The following is a 22,217-nucleotide window of genomic DNA, read 5'->3' on the forward strand; positions in this document are numbered from 1 at the left end:
CAGCCCCTCCCGCCCCGGCGGCCGAGCAGACAAGCCTCTCGGGCTGGTGTGTGCCTGAGGGCACCGATCCTCTGTGCCGGAATCTCTCCGCTTTGCCCTCCACACCCCTGTTGCTGTGCTCTCCTCCGCTACTCCGAAGCTTTCCCCCTCCGCCACCTGCAGTCTCCGCCCGTGAAGGGGCTTGTAGTTTGTAGAAACCTTCCCTCCTTCACAGCTCCCTCCCACTGGTGCAGGTCCCGTCCCTATCCTATTGTCTCTGTTTATTCTTTTTTTCTTTTGCCCTACCCAGGTATGTGGGGAGTTTCTTGCCTTTTGGGGGGTCTGAGGTCTTCTGTCAGCGTTCAGTAGGTGTTCTGTAGGAGTTGTTCCACGTGTAGATGAATTTCTGATGTATCTGTGGGGAGGAAGGTGATCTCCGCGTCTTACTCTTCCGCCATCTTCCTCCGGGTCCCCCCGGCTTACAAATTATTTAAGCATTGGTGTATAAAAATGTCTTTCATAAACTTAATCTCTGTATTCTGAGGCCCATAGGCACCCACCTCCATCACTCTTTATTTGCATAGGCTGAACAGATGGGGTTAACTGTATGACTGCTGAAAATTGCTTGGCCAGCAAAGTTGATCTTTTCTACTTGGGCCCACCAGAAAGGAAAACACTCTCATATTGGAGGGAGCAGACTCATTCCAAAAGTCATTCCTCAACCTCATCTTGTTGAGGAAACACAAGTAAACACAGCTTGGGAGATCAAAGACCAGAAACCCCTATTGGCTCCAGGGAAAGTCAAGTCAATAGTCTAGCAGAGGGAGGAATTGCTTCACTCACACTTAAACCTCCAACCCCAGGCAGGAGAGGGAAGGGTGTGCTTATGTGACTTGTGCTGAAATAGGGAAGGAAGGGGAATGTGAGATGGGACTGAGAGTCCGAGTGAGTGATATAGGGAAGAAAAGGAAGTGAGCAGGCACAGACACTGGCAGCCATTAGGAGTTCAAGTCTTTTTGACAGCAGGAGGCTGGAAGAAAGGACAGAAGTGGATCTGGCTGTGATGGAGCTCTTACTGGGCCTACTGCTCCTGAGCCACCTACTGGTGGTCACCTATGGTAAGGTAGCAAAAGGGGGCCTGGCTGCCACTGCTGGCACAGGCGAAAAGCTGGGGGTTGGGGAGAGGCGGGATTGAATGCCTACTGAGGAGAGCCTACTCCTGCTGACTATGTGAGTGTTCTCAGCCAATGCTCCAGGCTCTCTCAGCTTTGGGCAGAAGGGAGGGAGGAGGTTGAAGTCTATTGAAGAAGCCAGGAGATAATTTTGGGTAGAAATTGGAAAGGATCCTCTCTTGGAAAACATCCACATGATTTTCTAGTACCTGTCATATCTCAGGGGCATTAAAATGTGCTCAATGCCGCCCAAATCCCTCCCCCATCTGTTGCCCTTCACCTGAAATTCTACCACTATACCCTTACCCCTATGCTCCCAGGTTTTGATCCTTGTTAAGGTATACAGCCCCCAAAAGAAGTAATGTTGTCAGGAGCTAGATGGGACCTTAGAAGTAACCTAGATCCACCTTTCACTGTTGTGAACAGGTGTTCAGAATATTTGTTCACATTCTTGCAGTGACTGAGAATTCACTACTTGTCCAGACCATCTAAAAAGTCAGCTTCAACTGTTAGAAAGTTCTTCCTTGTGTTGAACTAAATCAACTTCCCTGTGGCTTCCATCCAAAAAACCCAGCCCTGTTTCTTGGAGACGCAGATAATATATCTTCTCCCTCTATGCTGTGACAGATCTTTAGAGTCCTGAGGACAGAAACCATGTCCCTTTGATTCATCTCTTCTCCAAGCTAAACAGCCTTAGCTCCTTCAACTGTTCTTCACAGAATTTGGTTACTTACCACTTCCTTGGGTATCTCACTTCCCTGTGGACATAGCCCAGTTTGTCTGGGCTATTTGTGGGAGCTTAATGCTGGACACATATGCCAAAAGAGGATTGACTATCCCATAGTAGCATTATTTTGTGGGGTCTTACTCCATCCTCATTTATACCCCTGAAAATTGAAATAGCCTTTTTAGGAAACTGAGCCTGATAATAGCTAAGTGAAATCCAGGATAGGGTAAAAGATTCTTTGATGCACCCCTGTTTATTCCATATCCTTAGAGGGAGAGACTAGATGAGTGTTAATTTGGTGCCCTTTGTGTGGCTAGAAAGAACCCAGCTTTCCATAACTGACTCAGATTAAACCATCTTGTCCTGGGGCTCTGTGACCCATTAAATTCTAGAACCTCAAAGTTAGAAGAGACACTGAATTAAGTCACCCAAGAAGGAAAATAATTTGCTCCAGGGCACAGAGCAATAGCAGCAGAGTTAATGCTCCTGAAAATTACCGTTCTTTCTACAACTACAATATTTTCACTATCTAACATGTTTTAGAGTGCACCACTCTACCTTCTCCAAATCTGTTGATTTGAACTGGGAATTAAAGAGGCAGGACTGGAGCTCAGAGGAACATTTTGTAAATGTTAAATTTAAATCGTGTGTGTGTGTGTGTGTGTGAGTGCATGTGTATTGTTCCCTCCACAGCCTGTGAGGATCTTTTAGACCTGGAAGCAGGTCTTCCATTTCCATGGAGGGTCTTACACCACAGACCTGACACTCTGGACAAACTGAACGGCCAATAACACTTTCCGTCTCCCTTCATCTCAGTGTCCCCAACCCATCTATATAGTTAGATCAGCTTGGCTGGCCTCAGAAGATCCTGTCAGCTGGACAGCTCTGTAGGACTGTGGCTTCACTTCTAAAAAGCCTCTAGATCTAAGACATATGTTGAAATAATCACAATAAAAATAAGTCCTAATATTTGCATTGTATAAAAACTATAAACATTTTATAAATACCTATTATCTAAGCTAATCCTCTTTTGAGGAAGCATCCCAAGATGGGGAGAGAGGCCAAACACAGAGGTGTGGGGTCATTGGAAGATCTCACCATCTTTGTTTGATGATGGGAGAAGGAAAATTCAAGATGGGACCCATAATGGATCTCATAAAAGGGTCCACACCCCCAAAACTAGGCCTTACCTTGATTTAGTATCCTCACACAGACCACAGACCTTTGCTTTTCAAAGTCCAGGTCCCAAGACCCGAGTGGGCCTCAGTAATATTCCTCCTTTCTCAAGTCAAAACTTTTTTCAGCAAAGCCCTTTGAGTCAATGCTCAGCCCTTTTCTTTCTTCTGAAGGGATGCAATATTTGCAGGAAGTTCAATCCTTCCATGAGGGAGGAGAGCTAAGCTCTGAAGTTCTGGGAAAGGTTTCTCAGAAAGCAGCTGGCAGATGGGGGAATTATTTTTCAGGCAGTCATGAGGATATTATCCAGCCTTAGGATAACACCCATTAAACCATGTCAAATAGGCCCAGATAAGGGGTTGCTGGTTTCTGTTGTGGTTGGTGGATTAATCAGTTAAAAAAGTAAAAAAGCAGTGTAGGAGCTGATATACTTCATTCTAGGCCTCCAGGTCCAGCTCTGACCCTGCTCTCTGTGTGACTTTGAGTAAGCATCTTTCTCTCTCTGGGCCTCAGCTTGTTCACATGTACCATGAGGGAATGTGACTAAGTGGTTTCTAAAAGCCCTTTGAGCTATGCCATACTGGAGGCCTCCAAATTCTCTCCTGCCTGATATTTCAAACCCTGTTGTACCAAGTACTTCACCATTTGGTGGTCTGCATAGATCCATAATGGGCAGAGCATCCCCCTAAGAGTTGGGACTTTCCTGAAATAGATTTTCCCCTACCCAATCTTCCAGGAAAGTCAGGAGTATTGTTTAATTTGACCAACATTTCACATTGGCTGCCAAGCCAGTCCTGTCGCTAAAGTGTCCTCTCTGGTTTCCTTATAACCCAGGGATGACCTATTACCTGCCCATAACTTGGTAGGTCCCAGCAGAATGGAAAGGCAAACTCCTTACTTTCTCATGTATTAACTTCTCCTTCAGGTCATTATTAAAGCAGACAATGATCCAATCTAATGAATCTGTCCACCCTGGGGAAGACATATTGAGGATTTCTAGGATAAGAAGAATCAATACAAATATGTGAAGTTTCTCTTGAGGCATGGGACAGGACTAGCATTTATCCCACACCTACTGAATGCCAGCCAGTATGCTAGGTGCTTTCACACTTATGAGCTCATTTTATCATCATAATAACACTCCATGGAAGGTTTACTATTACCTCTATTTTGCTGATAATGACCTAAAACTCAGTCAGGCTTAGAAATTTACCCAAGGTCACACAGAGAGATATATGGTAAGGCAGACCTTAAACTTAGATTGGTGTTACTCTTCTTATTACATCATGCAGTCCTTCACTGTCCTCCTGATCTCACTAGGTGCAGTGCTTCTACTCAGTGTTTCTCTAGGCTCTTTGTGCACCAGAGGGATAGTTGGAAGGTATAAACCTACGTTATTGAAGTTACCTTCATTTTGGAGGTCAGGGTACATGAGGAATGGTACATTGTCCTCTTTCTTGTGATACCCTGTGCCTACCATACACCGTCTCTTCATGCTACTGATGAAACAGGAAGTGTAAGAGGAGAGAAGAACAAGGAGAAAAATGAGGAGTAAAAGGAGCAAGATGGAATAATGGGTGAAAGGAATAAAGGAGAAGGGAAGAAAAAGAGTAAAAGGGGGAAAATATGCCATCCTTGGATGTCTTGTTACTAACTATGCCCCACTCTCCTATTCTGGGATGGAGAAGTGAAGCCTGACCTACTTCTAGAAGTGAGACTGGGAAATTGGGACTGACTGCCCATGTTTTTGACAGACCAGAGTGAGCTATGTGAGAATCTCCAGCAAATTGCCAGAGAGAGTAATGCAAGACAGGCCTCATAGCTCCCCCTATGTCAAAGGGAAAACATATATATTCACAGACAGGCATTTTTGGCTGCTCCAGCTGTCCTCACAGCAGAATGCTGTTTTGTTGCCCTGGAAGGAAGGGAATTATGAGAATACTTTTCAGAGTTGGAGAAGGATATTTGGGAGGGCTGGAGAAAGATTAAACTGAACGGATCGAATGGTTTTCAAGGGGCTTAATGCTGGTATGCTTGTGCTTACAGGTGAGCAAAAATATATATGGGCATGTGTGCTCATGACGATGATAAGCTGTATCTGCATGCATATGGAGGCAGGAACTGTCAATAGCACTGTGAAACCCACTACCTGGTGAAAGCTCACCACCAGCTAGAACATGTAATTATTTAATTTCTGCTTTCATTATGTCTATTAGCACTGAACCATCTAAGATTGGAAGAGACCTTAAATAATAATGCCGTTCAAGACCTAAACAAAGCTCAGAACTTGCCCTAGACAGCTTAGTCCATCATGGACAGCTCTGATTAATTACAAAATTCATTTTTAGGGAAAACCAAAATCTGCCTGTATTGTGCTCCCATTTGTGGGTCTGAGTTTTTCTCTTTGCCCAGTTTGAAACTCTCCAGAGAGAATGTGGTGGACCTAGCAACATGGACACATGTTTATTTATTATTTTTTATTCACGGCTTTTATCTTGGCCAAAGTATGCTGGTTATGTACTAGAGTCCCAGGTGAGGGCACAGGCCAAAGGCTAAACTTTAGTAACCCCATTGATAGAAGCCCTGGTACTTGGCAATACATTCTGGGAGCTAACCACCACCCCAACTTCCATCTTCTTGACTGAAGCCTGGGAATCCTAGGCTATAAAAAAAGCTTTTATTCAGTAATAGCTTGCACTTTGAAACAACCTCTCCTGAGAGAGATATAAAGACATATCTAAATACAATCTCTTACTCCTGACGCCAGTTAAATAAAACACAAAATCCTCAAGATATTAGCTTATGGATGGAAATTGCTGATGGAAGGTGGTGGCTCTCTCAACACCCACAAATTTCCCCTGTTAGTTTCCTTTCCCAGCAAGCCAAGAGTTAATCACCCTTTGGTCCTACCATCATTCCTACCACAGCCAGCTCTAGGATTATACTCAGAACTTTTTTCCCTCCAGACCTTTTCATCTCCATTCCTCCTCAGGATGAAATTTTCCAATGTACCTTTGCTGAGAACTCAGAGAAACCAATAGGGAAATAAACAAAGAAAGGATAGAAATCAGAAGAAAAAAGTCAAGTTTACAAATTACAGGTTTAACACTTAAAAATAACTAAAGATATTGTTAAACAGGAATGCATCTCACACAAGTTTCCACCCTCAAAATTGTCCTTTGTCTGCCTCTTTCCTCCCTTCCAGAAAAGAGCTTTAGTCTAAGGACCAAATCTAAGCCTTTCTGAGGGAGCAATGGGGAATTAGTAGGGCAGATAGCCCTTTCTTTCTGAGCCTTGAAGCCACCACATTTCTCCAGGTACATAATTACATACAGTAAAATAGCCCAGACCCAACTGCTCAGCATTTGCTCCCACACTTCTCCTGAAAAATGTTGAAAGACGTTCCTTTCATGGATTTACAGAATGTTAGAGTTTGTAGAATCGTTAGAGATCATTCCATTCAGATTCTCTACATTATATACAAAGAAAATGGGTCCTCTATGGTGAAATGTGACTTACCCAGGGTCACCTCACAGCAAGGCAGTGACAGGAAAAGGACTTGAAACTCACAAGAGCTAAACAACCTTAAAGGCTTTCCTTCTAATGACTGGTTCTGATTGATGGGAGGGCTGGCAGAGAACAAAAGGGCATGGGGAATCTGAAAGTATGAGTTAAGGCTGTGTTTCTCAAAAGCCTCTCTGCCACTGACATCTTAGCACCCAGACGGGTGTGCCATCTGTGTCTGATTCCTTCTTCTGTTCCCCCTCTTCAGGCCATCCCATCCTGAAAGTGCCTGAGAGTGTGACAGGGCCTTGGAAAGGGGATGTAAATATTCCCTGCACCTATGGTCCTCTGCAAGGCTATACACAAGTCTTGGTAAAGTGGCTGGTAGAACGTGGCTCAGGCCCAGTCACCATCTTTTTACGTGACTCTTCTGGAGACCATATCCAGCAAGCAAAGTACCGGGGCCGCCTGCATGTAAACCACAATGTTCCAGGAGATGTGTCCCTGCAACTGAATACCCTGGAGATGGATGACCGGAGCCACTACACGTGTGAAGTCACTTGGCAGACCCCTGATGGCAACCAAGTCGTGAGAGATAAGATCATTGAACTCCGTGTCCAGAAGCGTGAGTCATTGTGGGTGATAGGAAAGTACTGGTAAGGAAAAACCTGATAGAGGACTGTAATCCTGGAAAACCCTGAGAAACCCAGAGACCTTTGTTTACATTTACATAGTCTCTCTTCAGTTATATGTGCTAATCAGAGGGAGTGGACAGGCAGAGTATCCTCAGTGTTATCACTCTCATGGCAGAACTTAATAAATGTTGGGAAGGCTTTCTGGCCTTCAAATCTCTACCCCTTCAAGTGTCCCAGAAATTCCTGCATCGATAGCCTGATGGCTTCCTTGGACTCTGAGTCTTAAAATCCATAAAAATGAGTATATCTGATCAGGATATTGGAGAGTGGATAGATGCTGGCAGAGAATCTCTGGGAAAAGGGATGCATGGATTAGTCAAGATAAGCTTAACTGGCTTGACAATTTTACAGAGATCTGACCCCTGGTGATCCCAAACTGCAGATAATCCCAAAACTCTACTTGAGCAAAACAACAACAAAGCCTGTTTGTTGTTGTTGTTGTTATTTTTAGTCAGTTGATTGTTTTAACTTTAGATAACCCAAATCCCCAGATAATACAAAATGGTACCTAATCTTCCAAAAGGAAGCTCTTTTTATTTAAGTTGTCCTATTCCCTTTTTCCTCCCCATGTCAGGAGTCCCTTTTAGTTCCCTTTGCAGATATATTCATACCCCTAGACTCAGCAGGGATGACTCAGCCTTGTGTTCCCATACCCTTGTAACTTCTCAAAGCCTCCTCTCTTGTCTTCCCTTTGCAGTTTCTGTTTCCAAGCCCACAGTGACGACTGGCAGTGGCTATGGCTTCATGGTACCCCAGGGAATGAGGATTAGCTTTCAATGCCAGGCTCGGGGTTCTCCTCCCATCAGTTATGTTTGGTACAAGGAACAGACTAACAACCAAGAACCCATCAAAGTAGGAGTCTTGAGTACCTTACTCTTCAAGCCTGCAGTGGTGACAGACTCAGGCTCCTATTTCTGTACTGCCAAGGGCCGGTTAGGCTCTGAGCAGCGCAGTGACACTGTGAAGTTTGTGGTCAAAGGTGAGCAATTCTCTTTCCTGGTGAGCATTTCAATGGACTACCTTGTTCCAGAGATATGTCAGTATATGCCTTTATTCCAGAGAAGAGAGGTTGGGGCAGGATGGGAAGGGGGTCCTGGGTTGTTCAATCACAAAGAAAAAATTCTGGACTGGGGACAATAGGGGTGGAGACAATGCCTGTCATGTTATAGGTTAAGCAGATGAAAATGGTAAAGGGAAAAGTGTCATTTACTAGGTACATTTATTTGCCAGATACAATGCACAAGAAGTTGGCACATGTTTTCTCATTGAATCCCACAAATATCTCATGAGGTACCCTTATTTTACAGAAGAGGAAACTAAGAGTCAGGAAGGGAAACCTACTTGTCCAAGGGCTCAGAGCTTGGAAGTTCAAGGCTGTATTTGTACTCAGATTTCATGCTCTTTCCACTATGTCTGATTGCCTCTCATGGTGGAACCTATATCAGCTCCTGGGCACCCTCTGGGATACTTTTTGTTTGTTTGTTTTTGTTGTGCTTTGTTTGGTGTGTTTTTTGTTGTTATTTTGTTGGTTGATTATGTTTGGTTTTGCTTTATGAAATAAAGCCCAGATCTATGCATAGTTTCTTTAAATCCCCCCTGCTCTTTTTTCCTAAAGCTAAATGCAAGTTCTGGTTGAAGTCTCGATGAAGATTGACTATGCTTAATCAAGGTCAGATTATTTATTAAAGAATTATCTGGGAATACTACAAACTGTTTACATAAAGATTGTAGGCTGGGATTTAAATGATCAGCCCAGCAGTGATATGTCCAAATGAGTCTTGTTAGCTTTCAAGAAATCTCCTTGGAATGGAAGATACTTATTTCAATAAGTTTTCTGTTGCCCGAAACATGTTGAGTACTAACTGCCTTTAGGAAATTATCCTCAGAGCCACCTGAAAATTATTATCCTCTGAGGCCAACTCTGTATAACAAAAGTGAACAAACTGTCTCCTTCCACTTGGGTTTAGGAGACTGATGTTGGTTTGAGACTCCTGTTTTGCCTGCAAGGATTTGTTTCCCAAAGTTGAATTGTAATGAGGATATGTGTGCTGTAGGTTTTGGTCTGTTAGTTTAGGTGGGAATAAGGGCAGTCTCATTCTGAGAGAATTATATGGACACTGGCCCAGTTCTCTGAGAGTCGATAATCTGGTCAAGCAGAGAGAGCAAGACATGGCCGGAAAGTCCAAGAATGTGTACTTCATAAAGGGACAAGTTGTACATTCTCACCTTTCTGAGTTTGTTTCTAGTCTACCTGGGGAGGATCTTGCTCACAACCAATCAGCCTGTCTATTCCTTATCTAGTCCATGTTCACAGGCCACAGAGCTGTTAGGCAGTGCTCACAATTGAGCTCTCTGACAGATAAGGAAATTGAGGATCAGAGAAGTTACATCCTTACCTGTTCTCTAAGCCAAGCTACTTTCTCTTGGCTTCCTCTACCTGCCTCTTTTGCACCTCAACCTGGTCCCATGAGTCTGGTCACTTGGTTCATTTCTGTCCTACATAGCTCTCAGCTCCTCATCCATTCCCTCACTGTCTGTGCTATTCCTTAATTCTGGAAAAAGCACAGAGATGCATTGGTCCCACTTTAATTTCATGCTCTGTGACATCCACTGCCTGTCCCCATGCTGTTTGCCAATCAGTTTGCTCATCTATGTTCCATTCCTTATAACAGCTATGCAGAATACTTTCTGCCTTATTTCATGTCCCCAGCCCTCTCAGAAGATGAGGTCACCTTCTCCTTCTTTGAGAAGACCCAGACCCCCGCCCTCAGATGTGAATTCTATCAACCACCCTCTCTACCTTGACATTTCCCTGCCCATTCTCTCTTGGCTCAGAGTAAGATGTGTCTTTCTTCTCCACAGAAAACCTTCTACCTCAGCTCTTTACCTGAACTACTCCAACTCCCTGTTTCACCCATTATCCTCTACATAAGCCTAAAATGTATGTATGTACGTCTGTATAATATATGTATTATATAAGCCTAATATACATATATATGTAAATAACATACATATGTATGTTATTTTAAAAAATGTTTTCGGGCTTCCCTGGTGGCGCAGTGGTTGAGAGTCTGCCTGCCGGTGCAGGGGACACGGGTTCGTGCCCCGGTCCGGGAAGATCCCACATGCCACGGAGCGGCTGGGCCCGTGAGCCATGGCCACTAAGCCTGTGTGTCCAGAGCTTGTGCTCCGCAACGGGAAAGGCCACAACAGTGACATACCCACGTACCACAAAAAAATGTTTAAAAACTATAATAATAATAAAAAAATTAAAAAAAAATGTTTTCTTCATCTGCCACACCACCTCTCTCCTATGGCCATTACCAACCTACTAAAAAAGGTAGTTTTCACTGGCTGTCTCTCCCTATTTAGCACAACATAACTTTGTAAACTGGCGTCATCACTTCCAAATCCCCAAAACCCAACCTATCTTTATTCATATCTTTGCTCCTTTGTCATAAATTAATTGTCCATAAAAGTATGAGTTTATTTCTGGGCTCTCAATTTTGTTCCATTGATCTGTGTGTCTGTTTTTGTGCCAGTAACATACTCTTTTGATTACTACAGCTTTGTAGTATAGTTTGAAATCAGGGACTGTGATGCCTTCAGCTTTGTTCTTTCTCAAGATTGTTTTAGGTTATTCTGCATTTTTTGTGGTTCCACACAAATTTTAGAATTATTTGTTTTAGTTCTGTGAAATATGCCATTGGAATTGGGAAAAGGATTGCACCAAATTTGTAGATTGTTTTGGATAGTATAGACATTTTAACAATATTACTTCTTCCAATCCAGAAAAATGGGATATCTCCCCATTTATTTATGTCTTCAATTTCTTTCATCAGTGTCTTACAGTTTTCACTGTACAGGTCTTTCACCATCTTGGTTAAATTTATTCCTAAGTACTTTATATTTTTGATACAACTATAAACTGGATTATTTTCTTCATTTATCTTTCTTATAGTTCATTATTAGTATGTAGAAATGCCACAAATTTCTGTATATTGATTTTGTGTCCTGTTATTTTACTGAACTCATTTATTAGTCTTAAAAGATTTTTGGTGGTCTTTAGGTTTGTCTTTATATAGTATCACGTCTATCTTCAAATAGTGAAAATTTTACTTCTTCCTTTCCAATTTGGGTGACTTTTATTCTAAAATTATTTTCTTAATTTTAATTTTGGATTGCTCATTGCTAGTGTACAGAAATACAACAGATATTTGTATATGGATCTTAAATCCTGCAATCTTGCTAAACTCATTTATTAGCTCTAATCATTATTTTGTGGATTCTTGAGGCTTTTCTGTATATGATTTTGTCATCTGAAAATAGGAATAATTTTATTCCTGTTTCTCCAATTTGGATGCCTTTTATTTCTTATTCAGGCATAACTTCCCTGGCTAGTACCTACAGTACAATGGTGAATAAGCATGGAAAGAATGGAAATAATTGACTTGTTTCTGATCTTTCAGGAAAATATTATTTCTTTCACCATTATGATGATAGATGCCTTTATTTTGGTAGATGCGCTTTATTGGTTTGAGACCACTTCCTTTATTCCTAGCTTGTTGAGTGTTTTTATAATGAAAAGGTAATTGGATTGTGTCAGTTCATTTTCTGTGTCTATTGAGATGATTTCGTGTTTCTTTTAGTTCTTATTCTATTAAGAGACTGCATTACCTTGACTCATTTTCAAATGTTGAGCCAATCTTGCATTCTTGGGATAAATTAATCATGGTGCACAATCCTTTTAATATGCTGCTGGATTTGGTTTGCTAGTATTTTGTTATGGAGTTTTGCATCTATATTCATAAGGGATATTGGTTCTTAGTTTTCTTTTGTTATGATGTCATTCTATGCTTTTGTATCATGATAATACTGGTCTCATATACTGAGTTGGAAGGTGTTACCACACCTACTTTTTGAAAGAATTAGTGAAAAGTTGGCATAAAAAAAAAACACGTTTATAGAATTCACCAGAGAAGCCCCCTGGGCCTAGCCTTTGCTTTATGTGAAGTTGTTTGATTAGCAATCCAAACTTTTTACTTGTTAAAGTTCTGCCTATTCCGATTTTCTATTTCTTCTTTAGTCACTTTCAGTAGATTGTGCATTTCTAGGAATTTGTTGTTTATATCTTAGTTAATCCACTGTCATATGGTTGTTCATAGTATTCCCTTGTCATTCTGTTTACTTCTACAAAGTTAGTAGATATGTCCCCATTTTCATCAAAGATTTTAATAATTTGAGCCTGCTTTTTTTTCTTCTTTCTCTCTCTCTCTCTCTCTCTCTCTCTCTCTCTCTCTCTCTCTCTCTCTTTCTTTTGTAGGTTGGTCTTGCTAAAGGCTTGCCGATTACGTTGATCTTTTTCAACAACCAAATTTTGGTTTTGTTGATTTTCTCTATTGATTTCTATTTTCTATTTCATTTATCTCTGCTAAATATTTATTTCCTCCCATCTGCTTTGTTTTCTGTTTAGTTTTCTCTTCTATTTTTAATTTTCTTTTTAAGGTGGAAGATTAAATTATTAATCAGAAACCTTTCTTATTCTCTGATGTAGGTATTTACATCTGAACCCTGAGTACTGTTTTCACTGCATCCAATAAGTTTTAGTATGCTGTGTTTTTATCTTCAATCATCTGAAAGTATTTTCTAATTTCCTAATGACTTCTTATTTAACCCACTGGTTATTTAGAAGTGTGTTATTTAATCTCCACATATTTTTGAATCTCCCTAATTTCTTTCTGTTATTTGTTTCTAATTTTATTTTATTGTGATGCATTATTAAAATTGTTTCAAGTTTATTGAGACTAATTTTATGGCCTAACATATGGTCTATTCTGGATAATGTTCCATATGTACTTGAAAAGTAAGTGTATTCCGTTGCTTTGTAGAGTGTTCTGTATCTGTCTGTTAGGGCCATTGGTTAACAGTATTGTTCAGTTCTTTGATGTTCTTATTCATCTTTTGTCTAATTGTTCTCTCCATAATTGAAAGTGTAGTATTCAAATCTCAAGCTATTATTGTTTAATTGTCTATTTATCCTAAAAATTCAGTCACTGTTTGATTCATGTGTTTGGGGCTCTGTTGTTAAGAGCATATATATTTATAATTGTAGTTCTTCTTGATCGATGGATCATTTTATAATTATAAAATGTGATTCTCCTGCTCTAATAACACTTTTTCGTTTTAAGTCTATTTTGTTTGATATTAGTATAGCTACCCCAGCTCTATTTTGGTTACTATTTGCATGACATATTTTTTTCCATTCTTTTACTTACAAACCATTTGTGTCTTTTGAATCCTAAATATACATAGCTTGTAGCTGAATTGTGTTTTCTTATCCATTCTGACAGTATCTAAATTTGAGAATTTAAGCTATTTATATTTAATGTAAATGCTGGTACAGTAGGGTTTATCTCTGCCAGCTTGCTATATATCTTGTCTTTTCTCATTCCTTTATTCCTTCATTACTTCTGTCTTTGGTAGTAAATAAATATAATATAGTGTACTATGTAGTCCCTTTGTTATTTCTTCCACATATATTTTTGTTTCTTTTCTTGGTGGTTATTATGGGGATTACCATTAATTCTTTTTTTTTTAAAAGATTTCCTTCTTCCCAATTATTCCACTAAAGCTCCGTTTTTTTAAAGAAGGGTGATGGGAGGGATGAGAATCTTCCGATCCACCCCACCTGTTTATTTTTTCACCCACCTATTTTTTAAAATTAATTTATTTTTATTTTTGCTGTGTTGGGTCTTCGTTTCTGTGCGAGGGCTTTCTCTAGTTGTGGCAAGCGGGGGCCACTCTTCATCACGGTGCGTGGGCCTCTCACTTTCGCGGCCTCTCTTGCGGATCACAGGTTCCAGACGCGCAGGCTCAGCAGCTGTGGCTCACGGGCCTAGTTGCTCCGTGGCATGTGGGATCCTCCCAGACCAGGGCTCGAACCCGTGTCCCCTGCATTAGCAGGCAGACTCTCAACCACTGTGCCACCAGGGAAGCCCACCATTAATTCTTAATTTACTACAATCTAGGTTGAATTCATGCCAACTTAATTTCAACAGCATATAAAAACTTTGTTTCTATATCATTCCATTCTTCTCACGTCTTATTTAATCCATTTATGTGTTGATGGACATTTAGGTTCTTTCCATGTCTTGGCAATTGTAAATGATGCTGCAATAAACATTGGGGTGCATGTATCTTTTTTTAAAACATCTTTATTGGAGTATAATTGCTTTACAATGGTGTGTTAGCTTCTGCTTTATAACAAAGTGAATCAGTTATACATATACATATGTCCATATATCTCTCCCCTCTTGCATTTCCCTCCCTATCACCCTCCCTATCCCACCCCTCTAGGTGGTCACAAAGCACTGAGCTGATCTCCCTGTGCTATGCAGCTGCTTCTCACTAGCTATCTACTTTACGTTTGGTAGTGTTTATATGTCCATGCCACTCTATCACTTTGTCCCAGCTTACCCTTCCCCCTCACCATGTCCTCAAGTCCATTCTCTAGTAGGTCTGCATCTTTATTCCAGTCATGCCCCTAGGTTCTTCATGACCATTTTTTTTTAGATTCCATATATATGTGTTAGCATACGGTATTTGTTTTTCTCTTTCTGACTTACTTCACCCTGTATGACAGTTTCTACCTCCATCCACCTCACTACAAATAACTCAGTTTTGTTCCTTTTTATGGATGAGTAATATTCCATTGTATATATGGGCCACATCTTCTTTATCCATTCATCTGTTGATGGACACTTAGGTTTCTTCCATGTCCTAGTTATTGTAAATAGAGCTGCAATGAACATTTTGGTACATGACTGTTTTTGAATTATGGTTTTCTCAGGGTACATGCCCAGGAGTGGAATTGCTGGTCGTATGGCAGTTCTATTTTTAGTTTTTCAGGAACCTCCATAATGTTCTCCATAGTGGCTGTATCAATTTACATTCCCACCAACAGTGCAAGAGGGTTCACTTTTCTCCACACCCTCTCCAGCATTTATTGTTTGTAGATTTTTTGATGATAGCCATTATGACTGGTGTGAGGTGATATCTCATTGTAGCTTTGATTTGCATTTCTCTCATGATTAATGATGTTGAGCATTCTTTCATGTGTCTGTTGGCAATCTGTATATCTTCTTTGGAGATATGTCTATTTAGGTCTTCTGCCCATTTTTGGATTGGTTTGTTTGTTTTTTTGTTATTGAGCTGCATGAGCTGCTTGTAAATTTTGGAGACTAATCCTTTGTCAGTTGCTTCATTTGCAAATATTTTCTCCCATTCTGAGGGTTGTCATTTCCTCTTGTTTACGGTTTCCTATGCTGTGCAAAAGCTTTTAAGTTTCATTAGGTCCCATTTCTCTATTTTTGTTTTTATTTCCATTGCAACAAAAAGAATAAAATATCTAGGAATAAACCTACCAAAGGAGACAAAAAACCTGTGTGCAGAAAATTATAAGACACTGATGAAAGAAATTAAAGATGATACAAAGAGATGGAGAGATATACCATGTTCTTGGATTGGAAGAATCAACATTGTGAAAATGACTCTACTACGCAAGGCAATCTACAGATTCAGTGCAATCCCTGTCAATCTACCAATGGCATTTTTCACAGAACTAGAACAAAAAATTTCACAATTTGTATGGAAACACACAAGACCCTGAAGAGCCAAAGCAATCTTGGGAAAGAGAAACGGATCTGGAGGAATCAAGCTCCCGGACTTCAGACTATACTACAAAGCTACAGTAATCAAGACTGTATGGCACTGGCTCAGAAACAGAAATATAGATCAGTGGAACAGGATAGAAAACTCAGAGATAAACCCACGCACATATGGTCACCTTATCTTTGATAAAGGAAGCAAGAATATGCAGTGGAGAAAAGATAGCCTCTTCAATAAGTGGTGCTGGTAAAACTGGACCGCTACATGTAAAAGAATGAAATTAGAACACTCCCTAACACCATACACAAAAATAAACTCAAAATGGATTAAAGACCTAAATGTAAGGACAGACACCATCAAACTCTTAGAGGAAAACATAGGCAGAACACTCTATGACATAAATCACAACAAGATCCTTTTTGACCCACCTCCTAGAGAAAGGGAAATAAAAACAAAAATAAACAAATGGGTTATTTGTTTTTATTTATTCTTTTGATATGGAGTTATATGAGCTATTTATATATTTTTGGTATTAACCCTTTATCGTTCATATTATGCATATATTTTCTCCCATTCAGTAGGCAGTCTTTTTGTTTTGTTGATGGATTCCTTAGCTGTGCAAAAGCCTTTAAGTTTAATTAGTTCCCTTTTGTTTATTTTTGCTTTCTTTGCTTTGGGAGACAGATCTAAAATAATACTGCCATGATTTATGTCAAAGAGTGTCCTGCCTATATTTTCTTCTAGGAATTTTATGATCTCAGCCATTAGTCTTATTGAGAATCTCTTGTACATGATAAGTTGCTTCTCTCTTGCTGCTTTCAAAATTTTCTCTTTGGCTTTGGCTTTTGAGTATGTATCTAGGTGTGAATTTTAAAAATATTTCCCTACTTGGAGTTCATTGAGCTTCTTGTATTTGCAGACTGCTTTCCATCAAATTGGAAAGTTTTTTGACATTATATCTTAAAATATTTTGTCTACCCTTTTCTATCCTCTGCTTCTACAACTCCCATAATGTGTATGTTGGTACACTTGAAGGTGTCCCACAGACCTCTGAGGTGCTACTCATTTTTCTTCATTCACTTTCCTTTCTGTTTCTCTAACTGGCTAATTTCAATTGTTATCAACTTTACTGATTATTCTTCTGCCTGCTTAAATCTGCTTTAGTGAATTTTTCTTCTTTTCAGTGATTTTTATCCTTTCAGTTATTGTACTTTTCAACTCCAGTATTTCTAGTTGGTTCCTGTTTTATAAATTCTGTCTCTTTATTGATATTCGTTATTTGGCTTGAATTGTCCTCATTCTTTTAGATTTTTGCACAATCTTTCCCTTGGTTTATTTATTTTTAAACAAATTTAGTTGATTTAAAGTCTTTGTCTAGTAAGTCCAGTATCTCTGCTTCCTCAGGGATGGTTTGTATTCATTGCTTTTTTATATGTTTATGAGCTTTACTTTCTAGTTTCTTTGCATATCTTGTATTTTTGTTGAACATTTGACTTTTTAAATAATATAATGTGGCAAATCTAGAAATCTGTCTCTCCCTTTCTCTCTCCAGGGCTTATTTTCAGCACTGCTTATTGTATTAGTTGCTGTTTGTTTGTTCAGTAACTTTTCTGAGATAATTTACAGTAGTCTCTTGTATTCTTTGTCATGGATTGCCACTGAAGTCTCTGCTTTGTAGCTTAGTGGTCAGCTACTGATTGGATAGATATCTCCTTAAATACTTAGAACCACTGAAACTCCCAGGGCTCTGTTGCCTTTTGAACTATGTCTTCGACACTTACCCAGGAAGTTTATAACTGTGCTGCAGCCTTCACTTCCTGCTAATGCAGAGCCTCAAGGCTAGCCAGAGGAAAGAACTTATGATGTTCTCATGTCTTTCCTGAGCATGCACAAAACCCTAGGCATGGCTGTGGTCTTCTAGATTACCAAAAATGTGTCAGAGATTTTCAATGTTTCTATGAACATCTAATTATGTTTTTTCTTTTAAGTTTTTTAGTTAGTTTCTTGTTTACCTCAACTATTATCTCTTGCCTCAGGCAGCTGTGTGACAAATACATCCCTTCCCTGGGGAGAGTTTTAGCACTGGGTGACCAATAAATATAAGCCTTTTGAGTCAGGTCTTTCAGGGAACCACCACACAGGTCAAATAATGACAATTGTTTGGGAATTAAATCTGCTCTGTCCACTACAGCACCTAGAATGGGGTTTATTTTCAAGGCTACTACTGGCCTGGGGCAGGGTGATACGGCTGTTGTAAGTTAAAATGCCACAGAGCTCGCTGTTCTTAACATGACTGGGGTGTTTTTCTTCCATAAATGCTACTTGGGTTGATGCAAACCTTTGGCTAATTTCCCCAAATCTGAAAGAAAAAAGTTATGAACTTTTTTTGTCAGTTATTTCATTGCTTTTGTGAAGAAGTGAATATTTGGAGGTCATTACTCTACCATTTTTACTGACATCACCACAGCTACCTTCTTTGTAATCCTTCTAAGACCCTCTCAAGAGAATGAATAGCTAAATTTCAATCAGAAGTTAGTTAAAACAAAATGGTTTTCCCATCCAGATTAATTAAGGACCTGACTGGCCCTTACTTACTTCCCATTTTCCCTAAGGCATTCAACTGTTCACTCAAAGGTGCCAGGGCCCTTGAATGGACTCCCTTTTCCTTGCAGATTCCTCAAAGCCACTCGAGAGCAAGACTAAGGCATCTCCAACCATGCAATCCCCCTTCGAAGGTGAGTTTTACTAGGGTTCTGTGGGAGTAGGAAAGGTCTGAAATGGCTTCATAGAAGACAAGGGAGGAGGCCCAATGTCATTAGATGGGTAATAAGAGGTCATTGTGTTCTCCAGAAGGAAATTAGTACTAAAGAAATGGAAATAAGAAAGACTTAAAGGTCATGATGAAGTGGAATCATGAATATATATATATATATATATATATATATATATATATATATTCTTCTTTGGGAAAATGTCTGAGGCAAAAGGAAGGAGAGAATTTGAATAATCCCATGGGAAAAGTGAGAAAAGAGAAAGCTGTGACTTCTGCTTTGCTCCTAGTCTGACTTGCTATAGGACTTTAGGTATATTGTCTCCCCTCTGTTGGCCTTCTTCCCACGATAAACAGTGAAAAACTAAGATACCTCACTTTATGGTAATAGTGGTCAATGACATGGCCAGGAATTGCAGAAAGCTTAGCACAGATACCCACAGAAGGACTTCAGACTTTGCAGCCACCTTCCACCTCACAGTTCCTTTCTGGGTGAGCTGGTCTGGACTGATCCTTGGAGTTGCTAGACTCGTTTTCAACCAGATACCACTTGGTCTTGTTTTACCTCCTAGGAAATGGCTTGCCTATCTTTGCCATAATTCTCATCATCTCCTTCTGCTGTATTGTGGTCACCACCATGACTTACATCATGGTCTGCCGGAAGACATCCCAACAGAGTGAGTGATAAGTATGATTGGGTGGCTCTTGCTCATTCATTCATTCATTCATTCATTTAACAGTATAGTTGAGCATAAACTCAGTATCAAGCACTATGTTAGGCACTTCAAAGGGCTCCTAGCCTAGTTTGAAAGTGAGGGTAGGGGATCCATGGAGACAGACATGCAAGGCAACAATGAGAATACAACTTATGAAAGTTAATTCACAAGTCTTTGGTACCCAACCGAGTACAGCATCTATGTAATGGGTTTTCTAATGAGGATGCAAGAGAAGGAGAAGTCACAGTCCTTGACCTCAAGTTGCTTACAATTTGATTAATGGAATCAAGGTAGAACCATGGAGTTTATCAATAACAATACATAGCTATAAAGGCTATGGACTCAAAGCCTGGAGAAGACAATCAATGCTAAAAGGATCCAGAAGACAGGAGAGTCAGTTAGGGCTAGAGTAATTAGCAAGGGATTTCAGAAGGAGGTGGGGCTTAGACCATTCCTTGGAGGATGAAAACCATTTGAAAGGCAGCAATAGTCTAGGAAGGAGAAACTACAAGAGTAAATGGGTAAAATGGTGAAATATGAATGTGAGTGGAGTCATCAATAAAGAAAATTCATGTAGCCAAACAATAGAGAAATACAAGGAAAAAGGAAAGCTTATTCCTGATTATAGAAGGTCTTGAATGACAGGTTAAGGAATTTGGACTTTCTTCTCTAAGCCTTGCATTAAAAATCGCTAAAAAATATTGAGGCCGGGCTTCCCTGGTGGCGCAGTGGTTGAGAGTCCGCCTGCCGATGCAGGGGACCCGGGTTCGTGCCCCGGTCCGGGAGGATCCCACATGCCGCGAAGCGGCTCAGCCCGTGAGCCATGGCCGCTGAGCCTGTGCGTCCGGAGCCTGTGCTCTGCAAGGGGAGAGGCCATGGCAGTGAAAGGCCCGCGTACCGAAAAAAAAAAAAAAAAAAAAAAAACAGTCCAGGGCTCCTCATGACTCAAGGGGTAGAGGTCAAAATGTAGCATTCTATTCAAAGCCCTCGGTAATGTGTCTCTTGCCTATCTTGTCAATCCCCACCATGCCTTTATACTCATTTTCATTTCCAGACACTAGAGTCAAGCAGGCAAATAGGCCACACACCTCATGCCTTTATGATTTTCCCTTCCTGGATTGCCTTCCCAGAATTCCTGCTTTCTACCTCTCTATAAGGGAGACAGCCTTAGGGCATCAATCCAATTTAGCATGTAGTTATTTAGTGCCCACTATGTACCATGCATTAGGCATATAAAAATGAAAAAGACCCTACAGTATAGGAGCTGCCAGGCCAACTGGGGAGGTAAGACATGGAAATACAGGGTTCTATCACAAAGCAAAATTGCTGCAGCATGCCGTGTTTGCTTTGTTGTAGTTTAATGTATGCATTCCCTGTTGCATCTCTGAAATATTACAAGCTCCTAGAGGGCAGTACCAAGAGATATCCATTTTAGTACTAGGTTACAGCCTTTAAGCCTGCATGGAATGTAGATACTTCTCCTCCACTGACACTAGGGGGCAATGGTGAGTTATTCCAGGATCTTTCCTGGGTGCAGGGTGGGGATAAGTGAATTTGGAAATGGCTCAAGCCAAAGTCCCGGACAACAGACTAATTTAGACCTTTTTACCTGGGCTCTGGATGGCTGCCAAGTTTCTCACAAGGACTCCCTGGGGATCTTTGGCAAGATTCCTGGGTGGAGAGTGGATCCAGTTCCAGTGTCCCTCCCCCCACCATACCAAGCAACTGCTCCATCCCAATGTCCAGAGTCAGAGTATGTCAAAGATGACAGTGATAAAGTGTGCTTCCTTTTCATTTCCCTGATAAATCTGCATCCCTGTATTTCAACTCACCTTCCCAACAGATCCTGTTAGTTGGAAGGCTGAGACATATTGAGATCCCCCTTTCTGTCCCCTTCCCTTCCCTTTTGACAAGTACCCATGCTTGGCCCTTACTCACTCCCCATGGAGACTTCTGACCTGATTCTTCCTTTTTTTCTAGAGCATGTCTGTGAAGTGGTCAGGTAAGATAACCTCTCCTCTTCTATTTTCTGACCCATTCTTTGCCCTCAGTTTTGTTCATCACTGGCATAGAGGAAAGGGGGTTTGGCACAGACCCAATCTTAAGCTCAGAGGCCTTCAGGGTCAGGACACAACTTTCTTCCCTCTCTGAAGCATCTTCTGTGGTACTGTCCTGGCCCAGTGAACACACAAAATATTTCAGGTCCTCTAGCCCTCCATTCCCAGAATCCCTGGGTGGCAAGTGCCTGAGGGTCAGTTGGCAAGAATTGGGGCAGTAAAGTAGGAAACCAGGGTACCAGATTCAAGTTTCTTCTCATGGGTGGTGGGCTCTTGGACCACAGGGCGCATGCCGGGGAGGCCAGTGACTCTGGTGAAACCATGAGGGTGGCCATCTTCACAAGTGGCTGTTCCAGTGAAGAGCCAGCTTCCCAGACACTGGACAACGACTACTCTGATGAGCCTTGCCTGGGCCAGGAGTACCAGATCATCGCCCAGATCAACGGTGACTACTCTCGCCTGCTGCACACGGTTCCCCCAGATTATGAGCTTCTGGTCACCAAGGACAAGAGCAGCTGCTAAAAATGTCCTACTGGGCCAAGGTCTGTTGACATAATTGCCTATTCATCCCTAGCATTCCACATGGCCCCTTTCCCTGCTATCTTTATTCCTAGATAGTCCAAAGTGTCTTCCTTGCCAACGTTGGGGTTGCTAAGAGTGAATGGCTTTGCCTAAGAAGTTACCATATGCACCTCAAGCAAGCCTGCTGCTGGGTCATGCCTTAGGCCCTTCTAGTATCCCTGCCTGGAGCTTC

At 40.9% G+C, this 22,217-nt stretch overlaps 1 protein-coding gene across 1 annotated transcript; it reads left to right on the plus strand.

Moving 5' to 3' along the window:
* Positions 1-1,042: 1,042 nt before the first annotated feature.
* On the plus strand, positions 1,043-21,985 carry VSIG4 (V-set and immunoglobulin domain containing 4). Its single transcript, XM_060087683.1, is given in 7 exon segments — positions 1,043-1,097; positions 6,827-7,183; positions 7,951-8,232; positions 18,593-18,728; positions 19,261-19,367; positions 21,387-21,408; positions 21,748-21,985. Coding segments are annotated over 7 exon segments (1,197 nt in total).
* Positions 21,986-22,217: the final 232 nt, after the last annotated feature.

This window comes from Mesoplodon densirostris, chromosome X (assembly GCF_025265405.1).
Source record: "Mesoplodon densirostris isolate mMesDen1 chromosome X, mMesDen1 primary haplotype, whole genome shotgun sequence".
Classification (NCBI taxonomy): domain Eukaryota; kingdom Metazoa; phylum Chordata; class Mammalia; order Artiodactyla; family Ziphiidae; genus Mesoplodon; species Mesoplodon densirostris.